This window comes from Brassica napus, chromosome A5 (assembly GCF_020379485.1).
Source record: "Brassica napus cultivar Da-Ae chromosome A5, Da-Ae, whole genome shotgun sequence".
Taxonomy (NCBI): domain Eukaryota; kingdom Viridiplantae; phylum Streptophyta; class Magnoliopsida; order Brassicales; family Brassicaceae; genus Brassica; species Brassica napus.
The window spans coordinates 1528801-1549881 of NC_063438.1; the positions used below are offsets into that span (position 1 = coordinate 1528801).

At 32.2% G+C, this 21081-nt stretch overlaps 2 protein-coding genes across 2 annotated transcripts; both read right to left on the bottom strand.

Moving 5' to 3' along the window:
• Positions 1-8232: 8232 nt before the first annotated feature.
• On the bottom strand, positions 8233-9229 carry LOC125608889 (tRNA-uridine aminocarboxypropyltransferase 2-like). Its single transcript, XM_048779506.1, has one exon. The coding sequence runs from the start codon at positions 9085-9087 to the stop codon at positions 8368-8370; it is 720 nt and encodes a 239-aa protein (XP_048635463.1). The 5' UTR covers positions 9088-9229; the 3' UTR covers positions 8233-8367.
• A 139-nt stretch (positions 9230-9368) lies between these two features.
• Positions 9369-12699, bottom strand: LOC106450649 (probable glycosyltransferase STELLO1). The gene is made up of 3 exons (XM_013892354.3): positions 10754-12699; positions 10129-10255; positions 9369-10040 (listed from the first exon to the last, which is right to left on the bottom strand). Exons 1-3 carry the CDS (start codon positions 12412-12414, stop codon positions 9564-9566), a joined length of 2265 nt encoding a protein of 754 aa, XP_013747808.2. The 5' UTR covers positions 12415-12699; the 3' UTR covers positions 9369-9563.
• Between the last annotated feature and the right edge of the window lie 8382 nt (positions 12700-21081).

The following is a 21081-nucleotide window of genomic DNA, read 5'->3' on the forward strand; positions in this document are numbered from 1 at the left end:
TTAAGGCAGAGGAATAAGATCCGGTCGTTATTACACCGACCAATGTTGGCTTTTCAATTTTTTTCTCATTTTTATTTACCACCACTTTTTATATATCACACAAAGACACAAATTAAAACATTAAAACATTAAACCCGAATTTAACCCATGTTTTTTGAATTTTGGGAGATTATATAGACTTATTTGGAGAAAATGTATAAACACTATGGATGATTAAGCTATTTTCATTAATGTTTATTTCTAAACTGGTAAAAAAATATTTTAGTAAATATTGGTGGATTAGTAATTAAACATTAGTCTTACTCCTAAATTTAAAGAGTTAATATATTTATGTCTTGTAGATTTTATATTGTAAAAAAAAATTAGAATTTATCTTAAGATGTTTGTAATTTTATATTTTCTCTGTTTCTTAAAGAGTGTTTTTTTTTGTTACATAAAAAATATCGTTTTAGATTTTCAATGCATTTTTTTATTATTTTCAGCTGAATATTAATCGTAAAATACATTGATTTAATAAGTAAATTTATTTATCTTAAATATTATTGATCAATTAGACGTAATTAATGAAAATATAAATATATTTTAATTATTTTTTTAATATGTGTGAAAAATGTCTAAGTGACATTTGTAATTAAACGGAAGGAGTATATCTTGGGATTGGCCTTTAATACATGGCTATGTAGGTTAAGATTGGATAGATTTTTTAATTAAACACTATTTAAATGAGTATTATCAGGCCTAAGTATTATATTGTTCAAAAAATCGTTAAATGGTAATTATATGATTCAAAAAGGATTAGTGTCTAGATGGCGTTTATACTGATTTTTTTTTGAAAAAATATATCTTTTTACAAAATTGTTTCGTTAATAGTCAATTTGCCACATATATAGACGTCTAGACACCATCAAGAAGGAGTTTTAGAACATCAGTATATCATAGAATGTTGGAAAAAGAAAAAAATCTTATGAGAATACATAAGATGTATCAAGTATATGTTGTTGATGGAGAGATTGGTCTCATCATTTCACCATTGCAGCATGACAGGGTGTCTTGTTGTAGCATGTGAATTTGCACGATTGATATAATAAAAGAATACGATCATAATTAATAATACAATAATCCTGATATAAATATAGAACAGCCTTATTTTCTACTTTTAGCAGAGGTATGGACCATGAACATGGATCGTACTCCTTTTGTTCTCTCTTACTTCTTTTTCTCATGTTTTTTGGTATATGCGAAATGTACTTTGGAATATATAATCATAATAATTGTGATCTTTTGAAAAAGAGATTTTTAGAAGGGGTTTTTGCCAAAACTAACCCACAACTTGATTTTAATCCCAAACCTATACCCAAACTTGAATCAAATGCAAAACTAACCTAAAAGCCTAGTGAAATTACAGCTCAGCCCCTTGTGACCAAACAAAAAAACAGAAGCCATTTTTACGAATATAGCCCCAGTAAATCGTCTGAGTCGTCTGAATTGTTGGAAGTCGTCTAGACGACTGAAGTTTCAGTCGTCTGGTACCAGCTTATTTTAAAAATAATTTATAAATCTTGTAAAAAATATTTTGATGCGTGAAAAATAAAAATCAAGTAATTATAAACAGTTTTAAGTGATATAAATTAAGATATGATAAAATTGATTTGTTTTGAAGATAGATGAGTGGAAGTAGTGAATCATGAAATACTTTGGTTTAGGAGTTTGGCAAACATATGTTGTAGTATTGTATGGATTGTTAGGGTTAGATTTTGGAAAACTAAAATGTTTTTTTCAGAAATTAGTTTTCACTTATATGTGTTTATTTCTGTGTATAGTAAACACTTTTCAAGTTTGATTTGGTTTTATGAAGTATTTAATTAGATAATTAAGTTTAGGGGTTATGTTTAGGGTGTGGACGACTTATATTTCAGTCGTCTGTTGAATAATTTACCCGGACGACGTATATTTCAGTCGTCCAGACGACTTACTTGTAAGTCGTCCAGACGATTTACTTGTAAGTCGTCTGGAAAGTCTTCTATTTTAGTTTCCCACTAAAAATATTTAATTTCCCGCTAAAAATATTAAACTCTTCTGGACGACTTACATGTAAGTCGTCTGTTTTAATTTCTTCACCAGACGACTGAAATGTAAGTCGTCCAGGAAGTCGTCTGAGTCAAAAATATTTAACCTAATTAGATTTTTTGCTTCCCTATATAAAGAAAAATTTACACATTCTCTCTCCTCCTCTCAAATGGCTGCAACAAAAATGTAATGTTCATCATTCTAAAACTCTCCAACCTCTCTCTAATCTCTTTGACTTGAAAACACCAAACTTTATATGAATTTTTCAGTTTTGTCTCATGTATTTCTTACTAATCTATCTCTTTTACAGGTTTTTAATCAAGTGGTACTCATCTTCCACTAATTTAGAGGTAGATCTATTAATTTTAGATATGTATTTTTGTGTGTTCTATAAATGTAGATTTATCTAATCTTCCACTCATTTTTTCTATTTTTAAGTCATTTGAACGTTTTTGGATATGCAGGTTTTTCAGATCTGGATTTGATGTGCAGGTTTTTCAGATCTGGAAGACTTCTGGGACGACTTACGTGTTAGTCGTCTGGAAGTCGTCTGGAAGTCGTCTGGAAGTCGTCTGGAAGTCGTCTGGACTTCTTGGAAGTCGTCTGGACTTCCAGGAAGTCGTCTGGACTTCCAGGAAGTCGTCTAGACTTCCAGGAAGTCGTCTGGACTTCTAGGAAGTCGTCTGGATTTTTCTGAGCGTTTTGGTAAGTTCTTATGTCTGATTTTTCTTCATTTGGTAACTTCTTGTTGTATAAAGTTCTTACTTTTTTCCCAAACTAAAACTCTCCAAACCCACTTTAATCTCTTTGACTTGAAAACACCAAACTTTATATGAATTTTTCAATTTTGTCTCATGTCTTTGTTACTAATCTATTTTTTTTTGCAGGTTTTTAATTAGATGGTACTCATCTTCCACTAATTTAAAGGTAGATCTATTATTTTTAGATATGTATTTTTGTGTGTTCTATAAAGGTAGATTTATCTAATCTTCCATTCATTTTTTCTGTTTTTAAGCCATTTGAACGTTTTTGAATATGCAGGTTTTTCAGATCTGGATTTAATATGCAGGTTTTTCAGATCTGGAAGACTTTTGGGACGACTTACTTGTTAGTCGTCTGGAAGTCGTCTGGAAGTCGTCTGGACTTCCTAAAAGTCGTCTGGACTTCCTGTAAAGTCATCTGGAAGTCGTCTGGAAGTCGTCTGGACTTCCTGTAAAGTCGTCTGGACTTCCTGTAAAGTCGTCTGGAAGTCGTCTGGACTTCCTGTAAAGTCGTCTGGACTTCCTGTAAAGTCGTCTGGACTTCCTGTAAAGTCGTCTGGAAGTCGTCTGGACTTCCTAAAAGTCGTCTGAACTTCCTGGAAGTCGTCTGGACTTCTTAGAAGTCATCTGGACTTCTTAAAAGTTGTCTGGTCTTGTCTACTCATCTACTCAAGTTGTCTGGTCTTGTCTACTCATCTACTCAAGTTGTGAATTGCATGTATACTCTTTTAGTTGTGAATTTTTTGTAAAATCAGTAATAATATTTTCCAAGATGTATTAAATGTGCTAACAATGTGTTTACACATTTACAAATCAATGAAATAATAGACTTCAGTAGCCTTTTTCTTATCTTTGGATCTCTCATATGCAATAATAAACTCCAATGGCCTTTTTCTCATCATAATAAACAAGAATGTTGGTAAGAGATGGAAACAAACAATAGTAACTAGTCAAAGCATATCATATTTTTTATAAGTTTGCATTGAAAAACTTAGTCAAATTTAGTAAAACTAAGGGAGAGAACATATTTTGTAAATATGAGTTTTACATATCTTGAAGTTACTTATCATTCTTAAAAATACAAGTTATTCAAAAACTAACGTAGAAGACTTAAAAACTAGTGGAGAAGACGCGGACGACTTCAATCTAAGTTGTCTAGACGACTAAACTATATGTCGTCTGGTCAACGCAGAGGTTATTTTTGCAATTGACTTTGAAATCTGTTATTTCGGACGACTGAAAGTTAAGTCGTCTACTATTGTTTGGTTAAAAAAAAAACTCCAAAAAAGCTAGACGACTTACATTTCAGTCGTCAGAGGTTAGTTTTGCATTTGACTGGATTATTTCAGAAGTTTGACTTTTTGGACGACTTACATTTCAGTCGTCTAGTGAAAATTAAAATAATAATATTTTTTTAAAAGTAGACGACTTAAAGTTAAGTCGTCATAGGTTAGTTTTGCAATTGAAAAAAAAAACTTCAAGATTTAATTATATACAGACGACTTATAATTCAGTCGTCCACGAGACGACTGAAATGTAAGTCGTCTAGGATTTACGAGGTTTGACCAGAATCTCGGAAAAAAGTCCTGGACGACTTACAATTAAGTCGTCTGGTGGACGACTGAATTATAAGTCGTCTGTGTATAATTAAATCTTGAAGTTTTTTTTTTCAATTGCAAAACTAACCTACGACGACTTAACTTTAAGTCGTCTACTTTTAAAAAAATATTATTATTTTAATTTTCGCCAGACAACTGAAATGTAAGTCGTCTGGGGAAGTCAAACTTCTGAAATTATCCAGTCAAATGCAAAACTAACCTATGACGACTGAAATGTAAGTCGTCTAGGTTCTTTGGAATTTTTTTTGAATCCAAACAATAGTAGACGACTTAACTTTCAGTCGTCTCAGGTTACAGATTTCAAAGTCAATTGTAAAAATAACCTCTGCGTTGACCAGACGACTTCCAGGTAAGTCGTCTACAGCCAGACGACTGAAAGGTAAGTCGTCTACAGCCAGACGACTTCCCAAGTAAGTCGTCTGACGAACAGATCTGGAAAAAAACTCGATGTCATACCTTAAATTGGTGAGATAAGTTCCTTAGCATACATAAGGCTTCTCCAAGCACACAGAATCACAAACGAAAGTCACCCACCCATAATTGTTAGCTTCTATGACTCTATGAACCATAAAAAATTTAGAATCAAAATCTTGGGTTTTTTTAGCTCATTGTGGAGAGAAATTGAGAGATATGTTGTGTTTAGTTCACAAGAATGGAAAAAGAAGAAGGGTAAATCGATTTTGGGAGCATTAAGAGCTTCAAATTGGTTGTTCATGGTGGTTGTGGTATTGATGACAATGGCAATCTTGTAATTACTTGAAGATGATGAGGGTGAGAGAGTAAAAATGTCATTTTCGAAAAAAAAAAGAAAAAAAAAATTGATGGCATTTTCGTAAATTATATGAACTTGTGGGGTGAATAGGGCAAAACCAATTTTCAAAAAAAAGGGAGGTTAGTTTTGTGTTTGACTTTAAGTTGTAGGTCAATTTTGCAAAAATCCCTTTTTAGAATCAGCTATTATCAATGTTTTTTTTGTATTTTATGTTTTGTTACTCAACTATTTTAATCAAGTTAATTAAATACATAAACTACTCAACTAAAAAATATAAATTAAGTAATCTGATTTTTTTAAAGTTTATACTTTAGAGAATACTTTAAATTACAATACATATAAATACATTTTAGTTTCTTCCTTTTTAAGAAATCCCCAACATTTTAAAACTATGCATGTTCTTACAAAACGTAATTATTATATTTTTTTTTTGTAACTTACAAAACGTAATTATTGAATAGCTGATGTTCTCATCATGCAAAATATCCATAGTAAAATGTTGTATATGATGGTGGAAAATTAGAGAAAATAAAATCCCGTAAACTCTAGAATTTGACAGTAGTATTATCCACTCGTTGGTTCCTTTCCAACATCTACTTGTTCAAATCCATTTGATTATCTACAAACTTATATATAATCCCCTATATATTATTTAAGAAGCATTACAACATTATTTTGTAGCCACTTGTCATCACTAGAATGATTCTTAGAATCCTTAGAGAAATAGTTTGGTCCATCTAAATATATAATAAGTTTTTTATTAAACTAACCATAAATACATTATTAATGTGATTTACTATTTCTTTAAATAAAATTACGGAATTTCCTAAAGTGGCTAAAGTATATATGACAATTAATGATTTTGAATAATAAAGATTTAATAAAAATGAAGGTATCTTATATCATATTTGTATAATTTTAAACTATTAAAATAAATTAAACAACCATATTAACCATATAATAAAAATGAAATTTTTTCTTTATATGTTATATTTTCAATTTTTAAAAACGAGTATAAACTACCAAAACTGTTAAAAGTCTCACATTCAAATTTTGTGATCCATGATTTATTTTTTTTGTTAGGACATGATACAAATGATTAAAAAATCATATAAGTCGAAAGTCTCATTTAATAAGTATTAAAAATAAAGATATATATATCATTTTAAATTAAATTATATGCCATATAAAAATGCATAAATATCTTAATTTTGATATTTACTTTGGACAAATTTTTTTGATGAAAATTTTGAAAAAATATTATAAATTACTTAAACTATTAATCCTATAGTGAAAATTTTGTTATTAGTAATTTATTTTTTTTGCTATAACAAATACAAAAAAACATATGAGTAGAAAGTATCATTTAATAAATATTAATATTAAAATATACTATATATATATGTTACTATCACTTAAATTTAATTATATACCATATCAAATAGAAAAAAAATATTTTTTAGATTAATAATTTTTTATTTATATCTTCGCACCAATTTAATTATATAAGTAATAGTTAGTGACTTTTTAATTATTAAATATATATTTATTATTTCATAATATGTTAGAAACATATAATATATAAAATAATATATATATATAATGTTCATCCCGCGCAAGGCGCGGATCTTAACCTAGTAATCTATTAAAAGCAAAAGCCAGAGATATGTAAATAAAAGTTACGATACTTAAAATTAAAATTATCTTTGTGTGTTGCCGGGTCAATTTCACAAAACCAAAGATATGTAAACTAAGTAAAGTAAACGTTTCATCACCATCAAGAGTGTATAAAAATTAGGATTAAAGGTCACTCCATCAAAAGAAAAGTATGAGGAAAACAAAATTTGACAATTTCAATTTTCAACCAACCAACCAACTTAAAATGTCGACAACGAGTATAACGAATTTTTATCAAAAAAAAAACGAGTATAACGAATGCATGTGTTATACGATTTGTACAAAAATATAAATACATGTCAAGAAAACCAGTACAAAGAGAATATAAGAGAGTTTCGATTTAGATATATGGATTGCATGTAGTCATCAAGTCAGCAAAACTCAGTTGAAAATTTACCCCATGCAGACTCGTTTTATTATTCGTTCTGTAATGGGATTAGGTCGTTTGTGTTGAACCCATATACCAACGAAATGACTCATCATACAAAAACGACATTGACTAAGTTTGATCTCCTTCCAAGTTGAATATGGATGGACCACAAAAAATGGACTACCAATCTATAGAATACGGTTTTGTTTTTGATAATAGAATATTACGTGCTTTAGGAGTTAGGCATATATTATAACATCGAGGATCAAAAAGCCGAAAACATGTCATGTGATTGTGCAATTAAAGAAGTGTCACAAAGTTATATATGATCGCAAAATGGTCCACGACGAACTTGCCTCAGTTTATCACCTCACGTGGAAGGTCCCATATCCCATGTTTTATTTTCAAGTTATTATTACATAGTCTATCTTGTCAGCTATTGATGTAGAAGTAGAAGTACTAGTTTTTTTCTTGTAACCTAACCAAAAAATTTCTATCAGCTGATCAGCTCAGCTCACCATAGGCCTCTCTCTCCCCAGCCATCCATCCAATTCCGACTTGCCAAATCAATGTTTCTTGGATTGATCATGGACTAATGAGTGGATTTGGATGGTGTCTAAAAGACAACATGAATAAGAATAAATCTGGTTGAAAGGAATGTCGCAGAAGCTTCTCGGCATGGCATTGCTCAAATGAGAGAAATATTTATTCAGCCATTTTTGAAAACGGACTCTGCGAACTAAATCAAAATGATTTGTTGATCAATCAAACTCCAAAACAGAATTAAAGGATTACACACAGTTTATAAGTGCTTTTCTATTCAAACCTATATACGTCATTCGTCTCTTAAATTTATGTAATGATATCTTTGCTAGAAGAACATGTTATTCCATATAAATCATAACTCTTCCAAACACTTGTAATAACAATTAAGCTTCACTTAGTTTGTAATGAGTTTTGTTGAACAAAAAAAAATCCTTTCATGTAGGTTCATCTTTTAGAGATATTGATTAATAATTAGTGAATGTAACAACAATGGATTAATGTAAACAAAATGTAATCAACAATCCAGTGTAAAAAATTCTCCAAAGGACCAAAAACTCATTCTTCTTCTTGCTGAATCTGTAATCTCTTCTTCAGCAACTTGGGCCTTGGTCTCATGGGCTTCAAGAACTCAGATTGCAATCTCACCATCTCTTTCAACACACTAATCAGCTTCCTCTCTATCTCCTCGCCGTCCACTTCCAAAGCTCCAAGGCACCGTGCAACCGCCTCCGCCGTGCTCACGCATCCACCCACCGGCTCCATCCTCAAAAACAGCTCCGAATCGTAGATGCTCCCCCCGCTCACGGACTCGTCTATCCCCGCGTCCAAACACACCCTCACGGCCCCCGCTTCTCTCAAAACCTCCTCGCTCGCCTTCACCATCTCCTTCGCGTGCTTCCACGTCGCGTCGAACACGATCAGCCTCACCGGCGGCGGAGGATCCGAGGTAGTCCGGTTTTGGGATTTGAAGTCCGATAAGGTGACTGCGGGGGAGGAAGGAGACGGCGGGAAGAGGTAGATCGTGCGGGATGGTTTAGGGAGAGAGGCGGAGATGTGGTGGTGGCGGAGGCGGCGGCCGGAGATTGTGGTGATGTTGGTTAGGGATTTGACGAGGAGAGGCGTGGTGTTGAGCTTGTGGCGTGACTCGTGTGGATGGTGGAGGATGAGTATCTCTGTCTTCGTCGCGATTGGTTCCGATGGGATGACGTGGCAGATGCAGATCGGTTTTGGACGGTCGCAGTTGCTGCAGATCTGACGGCGTTTCTCCTCCTCCATCGTCACTGACTCTGCCACGCGAGCGAGCGGTTCGAGTTTTAAATGAAGAATAAACCTCAATACGACGTCATTTCAACTTACTCACGATACGACGTCATTTCAACTTACTCACGATACGACGTCATTTCGGATAATTTATGATACGACGTCGTTATTCAGCGAATTTATGAGACGACGTCGTTATTCAGCGAATTTGTGATAAGACGTCGTTAGAGCGACTACCTGCATAGACTTTTGTTTGTTCTCTCTTACTCTCTCCCACTACCACTTTCTTGCCTTCATTGATGAAGAAGAGATTGAATTTTATATGGGGAAACATTATACACTCACAAAATGTATGCTTACAGTAAAACATTACAAGACTTTCTCCACAACCCCCACAAGGAAAAAAAATTAAGGGAACCAAAAAGAATAACAGACACAATCTGTGTATAACTCTGTTTCTACTGCAACCTCTACACCCTGACTCCTCATCATCATACCAACTCCATTAACAACGGGTCGCCTTCAGCCATTTGTCCAACCAGTTTAATAAAATCTTGCTCACTCGATATGCTCCACGGGTGAACAGCAGGCGCTTGAGCAGAATACAAACTCAAAGAAGAATTAAACGAAGAGGTCTTCTTCTTATACACCATTGAGCCAAGAACCGGGTCAAAGTTAAGAGGCGAATCCATGGACATGAAGAACATCGGTAAAGCCACTTTGTAATGCAAATCCATATCTCCCACGATATCAACAAGGTCGACAAAATCGGTTACAAGTCGTTTAGGCACGTAGAATACCTCTGAGCTGCATACCGTTAAGGCGTCAAGACTGTTCTTGGCTGCTTCCTTGTAGTTAACTTGGAAATGAGCCGGCATTGTGCTTACAGTTCTCTTCACTAGCTCTGCTTGTACAGAGAACCAATCAGACTTCCCGGTTGGGTTCACTGATGTCCATGACTTAGATACCTAAAACCAACAAGAAGTTTCACTGTAAGATAAAAAGAGATAGAGAAGAAAGAAAATAACAGACAAGATAATGAGAATGTTATCATACCTTGTCTGTAGTCCAAATCTTAGTCTTGTCTGCTTGAAGTAGATTCCAGTAGTTGAGGACTGTGTCGTCTTCAACAAACAAGAACCCTTCTGCGCTGCTGTATCGATTGAATATCTTTGGTAGATGCCTGAAACATACATATAAACATACCATTAGAAGTAGGCCTGCGACTATTGACCGAACCGAACCAAAAAAGTTAGATTTTCGGTTAGTTCAGTTAGAAGGTTCGGCTCAATTTGGCAACTAAAAAAAACTTCGGTTTTTGGTTCGGTTAACAAAAATTATAAACCGAACTAACCGAATTTTATTCAATTTAAACCAAAATTTTAACCAAACTAACTGCAAAACCAAAAAAACTTCGGTAAAAATTCTGAACCCAACTAACCAAATATTTTTTAATTTTATTCAATTTCAACTAAAAATTTAACCAAACTAACTGCGAAATCACAAAACTTCGGTAAAATTTTTGAAACCGAACTAAATTTCTTTTCGGTTCACTTTGGTGAGATTTCGACCGACCTGAACTAACCGAATTCCGAACTAACCGAGGAAACCGAACCCGCGAGCCTAATTAGTAGAAGCTAGAACTTTAACCAACATATACTAATCTTGAGAACATTCTTACTTGTAAATGTGATCAAGTTTGGCTTCTTCAACATAAAGATCCGAGTTCTTCCGAGAAGACAATATCACAACGGTCTTGAACACTCTTCCATAAAGCAACCTCCACTCAAGAGCAGTGCGTTCAACAGGACCATTACAAAACATAACAAGGACAACGTTCCCAAAGTTCTTCCTCCACCTTATCAAGTTCCCTATCTCAGTACTCACCGTGCCCGTCTCCTCAACACCGAGATGAACCGAAGGCAGCTTCCTAGGAACAAACTCTTTCCTATCCCCATGACCTATATTTGCTCGCGGACGGTCCAGCTCTAACGACATCAGCCTCGGCTGTTGGTACCCGACGGTGATCAAATCCTGAAGCCAAGCAGACGTGAATTTCAACTCCTGCTCTGTCCAAAACCCTTCTTCAGCCATAGCAAAGCTCAGATCAAGTATCTTCTCGAATAAACTGTGCTTCTCCGATCTCCAAGCAATCAAGAACTTGATCAAACGACCGACGTTGACGTGAAGATCCTTCTCCTCAGCAAAAGGGTAGGCCTCGATTCTATCGAACCGGTGAGCCGTAGGTGGATAAACAGCGACATAACCACCAAGCTCCCACAGTAACCTCTGTCCCCAGTACCCTCTCAGCACATCAGAGGCCATGGAGCTAACAGAAACAGGAAGCATCAACCCCCAAAACGCGGACGAATGGTAAAGAGTGTTGAAAGAGTTAACCGGCACCATCACACCTTGAGGCAAAGCCACCTTAGGAGCATGCTCATCGAACCTTACATCAAACCCTTCTAAAGTAGTCTTCCTAGTGAAGTAAAAAACCGAATCAACATCAGGTAAACCGTTTGAAACCCCTTGCTGTATAAACTGCTTACCACCGAACACCTCAGTGTAAAACTCCTCGTGGTTAATCTCGCCTACATTCTCTAACGGCAAACCTCTAGGCCAAACAGAACGCTGTCCAAAATGAATATAGGGATTCACCACAGTCCTGTTAGGATCCTCGTGACTATACTGTAGCATCGGTTCACTAACTAACTCAACGTCAAAACACTTGCCTAGATCACCACCAATCACTTCACCACGATCATCCGCGTCGTAGATCTTGTTAGCACCGTGCTGGATAGCGAACAAGTAACCAACGCTCTTCCTCACGAAAGAGTCGTAAGGCAAGTGATCCAAAACACGGTAACCAAGCTCAGCTTGAGCGTCTAGAGATAGAAAGATCGAACCTTTAAGACTCCAGTCCTTAGGGGTTAATGAGTTTCCGACCGCGAGAACTTGCCATCCTTTGATCTTTACCAACCCTTTGAGCTCCTCGGTGGGGTAGTTAGTCACCGACACCACGATCCACTTCTCGGTGACGAAGGTGGAGTAAGGGGAGGTCTTATCCGGGAGGACTCGGATCGAGTTCCATTTGATCTGGGGGCGAGTGAGGGGCTGGAGAGACTGAGTTGACTGGGTCTGGAAACAGAGGAGGGAGGCTGTGTCGGTGGTGTTGTAGAGGAAGAAGAGAGCTAAGATTGTGACGATGGAGAGAGAGATGATGACGATTCTGGAGAGATTCTCGGAGACCCAAGTGGAAAAGTCTAGGCTTTTGGGTTCGCTGAATCGTCGGATCTCTCTGATCTGAGACTTCGCCGGCGCATAACGATCTTGAACCAACATCGGATCAAAAAGGTGGAAACTTTAGGAATTTTAAGCCTTGTCTGAATCAGAACGAGTTCGAATTTGAGATTTTGGTGATTTTTTTTTTTTTTTTCAGACAGAACAAAACAAAGAAACTTCGGTTGGTGTCTTGTCGGAAAGCGTATGAATGTAATGGCGGTGGTTGGGATTTTGATGTTGCTTAAGCTTGAATGCAAAAGAGCTTGGAAAGCTAAGTATGGTCCGTGAGCTGGAAGGTCGAGGGGCTTTCTTATTTTAGTTATCGCCAAAGAGACAACTGAACAGTAGTTCTTGCTGTAATCTTGTAGGACCAGGCAAGCCACCACATGAAGCAAACGCTAAACTACTAAAAATGAATATATGCAAATGGTTTAGTAGTGGCCTACTTGCTAAGCATAGTCATTTACTTCATTTGTGACTGAATCCAATTTATAACAATATCTGAATGAAAATGACTACACATTTTATGGAAAATGACTTCACAAAGTTTAGCTACAAGCTATAATCTTGTAAGGAGACATATAATCAATGATGCACAATGCAAAAGATGCTGTCAGGGAGAAGAAACAGAACAACACATTTTCTTTGATTGCACCCCAGGATTGCACCTATGCGAAAGCTATGTGGAGAGCTTCAGGAGTGTCAAATTTAATAATCAATAGCTCGACGGCTTCGTTTGAGGAGAAGATCGAAGAATGTATCAGATGTAGTACATCTACAACTTTGACTCATCTACAAGATTTACCCATTTGGATTCTGTGGAGACTTTGGAAGAGTAGAAACCTCCTTATATTTCAGACAAAACACTTACCGTGAAGAGTTCTGCTGCAGCAAGCAAAAAAAGATGCAAAAGAATGGCGAGATAACATTGTTCATACTCAAGAATTGACTTCGGGACAACAGAGTAATGTGAATCATTCTAGCAGGAAAATATGGAAGAGACCCAGGGAAGGATGGATAAAATGCAATACTGATGGCTCTTTCGTCAATAATCTAATGGAAAGTAAAGCTGGTTGGATTTTTAGAGATCATCGAGGTCAATACTGTGGCGCGGGGCAAGCTATTGGGAATAGAGTCAACAACGCTCTTGAGAGTGAACTACAAGGTATTTTAATTGCAATGCAACACGCGTGGACAAGAGGAGTGAAGCTTTTGATCATAGAAGGAGATTGCAAGAAGGCAATTGAAATTTTAAATAAAGAAACTCTGCAATTTGATACCTATAACTGGATGCGTGATATCAACTGGTGGAAAAACCAGTTTGAGGAAGTCAGATTTGTATGGACTCATCGAGATGCTAACCAAGTGGCTGACTTGTTGGCCAAGCAATCGCTACCAGGGAATGAAAGGTTTTATAATTACAATTATGTTCCTTCTTGTGTAACTCATTACTTACACAGAGACTTTGTAAGTTCGGAACAAATTCATTAATAATAATCAGATGTTATAAAAAAAAACAATATCTGAATGAGTTTTGTATAACAGTATTTCAGGTTATAATGTTATCTAAATCCGATTAAATTCAACCTAAATCCAAATATAACCAAACCCAAATATCTGAATTATCTTTTGCAAAAAAAAACCTGAATTATTACCAAAATAATACTTGAAACGTAAATAAATAATTCAACTAATTAATTTCATATAATATGCTGACCAAAAAAATTCATACGATATTTTAAAAATATTTAAATCTGAAACATTATCAACCGATCTCAAAATTAGATCTGCATTCAAAATATAATTTAAACAAATCCAATCCATACATAAAACCCAAATAAGATGTACAAGACTAACCAAATGATAGTAAATATTATAGAATTTACCAATAGGTCAACTACCAAATTTTCACATTTTTATTTTCAAGCACTTAAACACTTTGGTCCCAAAAACTATCAATTTAAAAAAATTCGGTTTAAATATAAGAGAACATAGAGAAAAGAAACATTTAGAGTCATCAATGTTTACTCGACTTTATTTTATCAAATCATCAGTTCAGATGTTTGTGAATAGTCGTATCATGAACTAAATTTTCAAAATATTATAATATTTTTTTAATAAATAGTCGTATCATGAACTAACATATGATGATGGTCAGAAAGGTTTGAAACTTTTGCTGTCTCCGTTTCTCTAGAATATAGATTTTATTGTGGTTTGTCCACTAATTTAGAGATCATATGAAATTTTACTAAATTAATTGATAAAAATAATAGAACGACGCTCATTTACCATGTAAGAGAGTTTAGAATACATTAATACAAATGTAGAATGTGGTTAGAAATTTTAAAACAACCATAAAACTATAGGCTTCAGTATATTCACAATTTACCGAAAAACTGAATATTTTGTAGGGGTTAACACATAGATTTTGAGAAAAAAAATAAAAAAATATGATAATATTTTTTTAATGAATAGTCGTATCATAAACAAACATATGATGATGGTCAGAGAGGTTTGGAACTTTTGTTCTCTCCGTTTCTCTAGAATATAGATTTTATTGTGGTTTGTCCACTAATTTAGAGAGCATATGAAGTTTTACTAAATTAATTGATAAAAATAATAGAACGTCGCCCATTTAACATGTAAGAGAGTTTAGAATATATTAATACAAATGTAGAATGTGGTTAGAAATTTTAAAACAACCATAAAATTATAGGCTTCAGTATATTCACAATTTACCGAAAAACTGAATATTTTGTAGGGGTTAACACATAGATTTTGAGAAAAAAATAAAAAAAAAGATGATAATATTTTTTAAATTAATAGTTGTATCATGAACTAACACATGATGATGGTCAGAGAGGTTTGAACTTTTGTTGTCTCCGTTTCTCTAGAATATGGATTTTAATGTGGTTTGTCCACTAATTTAGAGAGCATATGAAGTTTTACTAAATTAATTGATAAAAATAATAGAACGACGCTCATTTACCATGTAAGAGAGTTTCGAATACATTAATACAAATGTAGAATGTGGTTATAAATTTTTAAACAACCACAAAATTATAGGCTTCGGTATATTCACAATTTAACGAAAAACTGAATATATTTTGTAGGGGTTAACACATAGATTTTGAGAAAAAATAAAAAAATATGATAATATTTTTAATGAATAGTCGTATCATGAACTAATATATGATGATGGTCAGAGAGGTTTGGAACTTTTGTTGTCTCTGTTTCTCTAGAATATGGATTTTATTGTGGTTTGTCCACTAATTTAGAGAGCATATGAAGTTTTACTAAATTAATTGATAAAAATAATAGAACGACGCTCATTTAACATGTAAGAAAGTTTAGAATACATTAATACAAATATAGAATGTGGTTAGAAATTTTAAAACAACCATAAAATTATAGGCTTCAGTATATTCACAATTTACCGAAAAACTAAATATTTTGTAGGGGTTAACACATAGATTTTAAGAAATAATAAAAAATATGATAATATTTTTTTAATGAATAGTCGTATCTTGAACTAACATATGATGATGGTCAGAGAGGTTTGGAACTTTTTCTGTCTCCGTTTCTCTAGAATATGAATTTTATTGTGGTTTGTCCACGAATTTAGATAGCATATGAAGTTTTACTAAATTAATTGATAAAAATAATAGAACGACGCTCATTTACCATGTAAGAGAGTTTAGAATTCATTAATGCAAATGTAGAATGTGGTTAGAAATTTTAAAACAACCATAAAATTATAGGCTTCAGTATATTCCAATTTACCGAAAAACTGAATATTTTGTAGGGGTTAACACATAGATTTTGAGAAAAAATAAAAAAATATGATAATATTTTTTTAATGAATAGTCATATCATGAACTAACATATGATGATGGTCAGAGAAGTTTGGAACTTTTGTTGTCTCCGTTTCTCTAGAATGTGGATTTTATTGTGGTTTGTCCACTAATTTAGAGAGCATATGAAGTTTTACTAAATTAACTGATAAAAATAATAGAACGACGCCCATTTAACATGTAAGAGAGTTTAGAATATATTAATACAAATTTAGAATGTGGTTAGAAATTTTAAAACAACCATAAAATTATAGGCTTCAGTATATTCACAATTTACCGAAAAACTGAATATTTTGTAGGGGTTAACACATAGATTTTGAGAAAAAATAAAAAAATATGATAATATTTTTTTAATGAATAGCAGTATCATGAACTAACATATGATGATGGTCAGAGAAGTTTGGAACTTTTGTTGTCTCCGTTTCTCTAGAATATGGATTTTATTGTGGTTTGTCCACTAATTTAGAGAGCATATGAAGTTTTACTAAATTAATTGATAAAAATAATAGAACGACGCCCATCTAATATGTAAGAGAGTTTAGAATACATTAATACAAATTTAGAATGTGGTTAGAAATTTTAAAACAACCATAAAATTATAGGCTTCAGTATATTCACAATTTACCGAAAAACTGAATATTTTGTAGGGAATAACACATAGATTTTACGAAAAAATAAAAAAAATATGATAATATTTTTTAATGAATAGTCGTATCATGAACTAACATATGATGATGGTCAGAGAGGTTTGAAACTTTTGTTGTCTCCGTTTCTCTAGAATATGGATTTTATTGTGGTTTGTCCATTAATTTAGAGAGCATATGAAGTTTTACTAAATTAATTGATAAAAATAATAGAACGACGCTTATTTACCATGTAAGAGAGTTTAGAATACATTAATACAATTGTAGAATGTGGTTAAAAATTCTAAAAAAAACATAAAATTATAGGCTTCAGTATATTCACAATTTACTGAAAACCTGAATATTTTGTAGGGGTTAACACATAGATTTTGAGAAAAAATAAAAAAATATGATAATATTTTTTTAATGAATAGTCGTATCATGAACTAACATATGATGATGGTCAGAGAGGTTTGGAACTTTTGCTATCTCCGTTTCTCTAGAATATGGATTTTATTGTGGTTTGTCCACTAATTTAGATAGCATATGAAGTTTTACTAAATTAATTGATAAAAATAATAGAACGACGCTCATTTACCATATAGGAGAATTTTGAATACATTAATACAAATGTAGAATGTGGTTAGAAATTTTAAAACAACCATAAAATTATAGGCTTCAGTATATTCCAATTTACCGAAAAACTGAATATTTTGTAGGGGTTAACACATAGATTTTGAGAAAAAATAAAAAAATATGATAATATTTTTTTAATGAATAGTCGTATCAGGAACTAACATATGATGATGGTCAGAGAAGTTTGGAACTTTTGTTGTCTCCGTTTCTCTAGAATATGGATTTTATTGTGGTTTGTCCACTAATTTAGAGAGAATATGAAGTTTTACTAAATTAATTGATAAAAATAATAGAACGACGCTCATTTAACATGTAAGAAAGTTTAGAATACATTAATACAAATATAGAATGTGGTTAGAAATTTTAAAACGACCATAAAATTATAGGCTTCAGTATATTCACAATTTACCGAAAAACTAAATATTTTGTAGGGGTTAACACATAGATTTTAAGAAATAATAAAAAATATGATAATATTTTTTTAATGAATAGTCGTATCTTGAACTAACATATGATGATGGTCAGAGAGGTTTGGAACTTTTTCTGTCTCCGTTTCTCTAGAATATGAATTTTATTGTGGTTTGTCCACGAATTTAGATAGCATATGAAGTTTTACTAAATTAATTGATAAAAATAATAGAACGACGCTCATTTACCATGTAAGAGAGTTTAGAATTCATTAATGCAAATGTAGAATGTGGTTAGAAATTTTAAAACAACCATAAAATTATAGGCTTCAGTATATTCCAATTTACCGAAAAACTGAATATTTTGTAGGGGTTAACACATAGATTTTGAGAAAAAATAAAAAAATATGATAATATTTTTTTAATGAATAGTCATATCATGAACTAACATATGATGATGGTCAGAGAAGTTTGGAACTTTTGTTGTCTCCGTTTCTCTAGAATGTGGATTTTATTGTGGTTTGTCCACTAATTTAGAGAGCATATGAAGTTTTACTAAATTAACTGATAAAAATAATAGAACGACGCCCATTTAACATGTAAGAGAGTTTAGAATATATTAATACAAATTTAGAATGTGGTTAGAAATTTTAAAACAACCATAAAATTATAGGCTTCAGTATATTCACAATTTACCGAAAAACTGAATATTTTGTAGGGGTTAACACATAGATTTTGAGAAAAAATAAAAAAATATGATAATATTTTTTTAATGAATAGCAGTATCATGAACTAACATATGATGATGGTCAGAGAAGTTTGGAACTTTTGTTGTCTCCGTTTCTCTAGAATATGGATTTTATTGTGGTTTGTCCACTAATTTAGAGAGCATATGAAGTTTTACTAAATTAATTGATAAAAATAATAGAACGACGCCCATTTAATATGTAAGAGAGTTTAGAATACATTAATACAAATTTAGAATGTGGTTAGAAATTTTAAAACAACCATAAAATTATAGGCTTCAGTATATTCACAATTTACCGAAAAACTGAATATTTTGTAGGGGTTAACACATAGATTTAGAGAAAAAATAAAAAAATATGATAATATTTTTTTAATGAATAGTCGTATCATGAACTAACATATGATGATGGTCAGAGAGGTTTGGAACTTTTGCTATCTCCGTTTCTCTAGAATATGGATTTTATTGTGGTTTGTCCATTAATTTAGATAGCATATGAAGTTTTACTAAATTAATTGATAAAAATAATAGAACGACGCTCATTTACCATATAAGAGAGTTTAGAATACATTAATACAAATGTAGAATGTGGTTAGAAATTTTAAAACAACCATAAAATTATAGCCTTCAGTATATTCTAATTTACCGAAAAACTGAATATTTTGTAGGGGTTAACACATAGATTTTGAGAAAAAATTAAAAAAATATGATAATATTTTTTTAATGAATAGTCGTATCATGAACTAACATATGATGATGGTCAGAGAATTTTGGAACTTTTGTTGTCTCCGTTTCTCTAGAATATGGATTTTACTGTGGTTTGTCCACTAATTTAGATAGCATATGAAGTTTTACTAAATTAATTGATAAAAATAATAGAACGACGCTCATTTACCATATAAGAGAGTTTAGAATACATTAATACAAATGTAGAATGTGGTTAGAAATTTTAAAACAACCATAAAATTATAGGCTTCAGTATATTCTAATTTACCGAAAAACTGAATATTTTGTAGGGGTTAACACATAGATTTTGAGAAAAAATAAAAAAAATATGATAATATTTTTTTAATGAATAGTCGTATCATGAACTAACATATGATGACGGTCAGAGAATTTTGGAACTTTTGTTGTCTCCGTTTCTCTAGAATATAGATTTTACTGTGGTTTGTCCACTAATTTAGAGAGCATATGAAGTTTTACTAAATTAATTGATAAAAATAATAGAACAACGCCCATTTAACATGTAAGAGAGTTTAGAATACATTAATACAAATTTAGAATGTGGTTAGAAATTTAAAAAAAACCATAAAATTACAGGCTTCAGTATATTCACAATTTACCGAAAAACTGAATATTTTGTAGGGGTTAACACATAGATTTTGAGAAAAAATAAAAAAATATGATAATATTTTTTTAATGAATAGTCGTATCATGAACTAACATATGATGATGGTCAGAGAAGTTTGGAACTTTTGTTGTCTCCGTTTCTCTAGAATATGGATTTTATTGTGGTTTGTCCACTAATTTAGAGAGCATATGAAGTTTTACTAAATTAATTGATAACAATAATAGAACGACGCTCATTTAACATGTAAGAAAGTTTAGAATACATTAATACAAATATAGAATGTGGTTAGAAATTTTAAAACAACCATAAAATTATAGGCTTCAGTATATTCACAATTTACTGAAAACCTGAATATTTTGTAGGGGTTAACACATAGATTTAGAGAAAAAATAAAAAAATATGATAATATTTTTTTAATGAATAGTCGTATCTTGAACTAACATATGATGATGGTCAGAGAGGTTTGGAACTTTTGCTGTCTCCGTTTCTCTATAATATGGATTTTATTGTGGTTTGACCACTAAATTAGAGAGCATACGAAGTTTTACTCAATTAATTGATAAAAATAATAGAACGACGCTCATTTAACATGTAAGAGAGTTTAGAATACATTAATACAAATATAGAATATGGTTAGAAATTTTTAAACAACCATAAAATTATAGGCTTCAGTATATTCACAATTTAACGAAAAACTGAATATTTTGTCGGGGTTAACAAATAGATTTTGAGAAAAAATAAAAAAATATGATAATATTTTTTAATGAATAGTCGTATCATGAACTAACATATGATGATGGTCAGAGAGGTTTGGAACTTTTGTTGTCTCTGTTTCTCTAGAATATGGATTTTATTGTGGTTTGTCCACTAATTTAGAGAGCATATGAAGTTTTACTAAATTAATTGATAAAAATAATAGAACGACGCTCATTTAACATGTAAGAGAGTTTAGAATACATTAATACAAATATAGAATGTGGTTAGAAATTTTAAAACAACCATAAAATTATAGGCTTCAGTATATTCACAATTTACCGAAAAACTGAATATTTTGTAGGGGTTAACACATAGATTTTGAGAAAAAATAAAAAAATATGATAATATTTTTTTA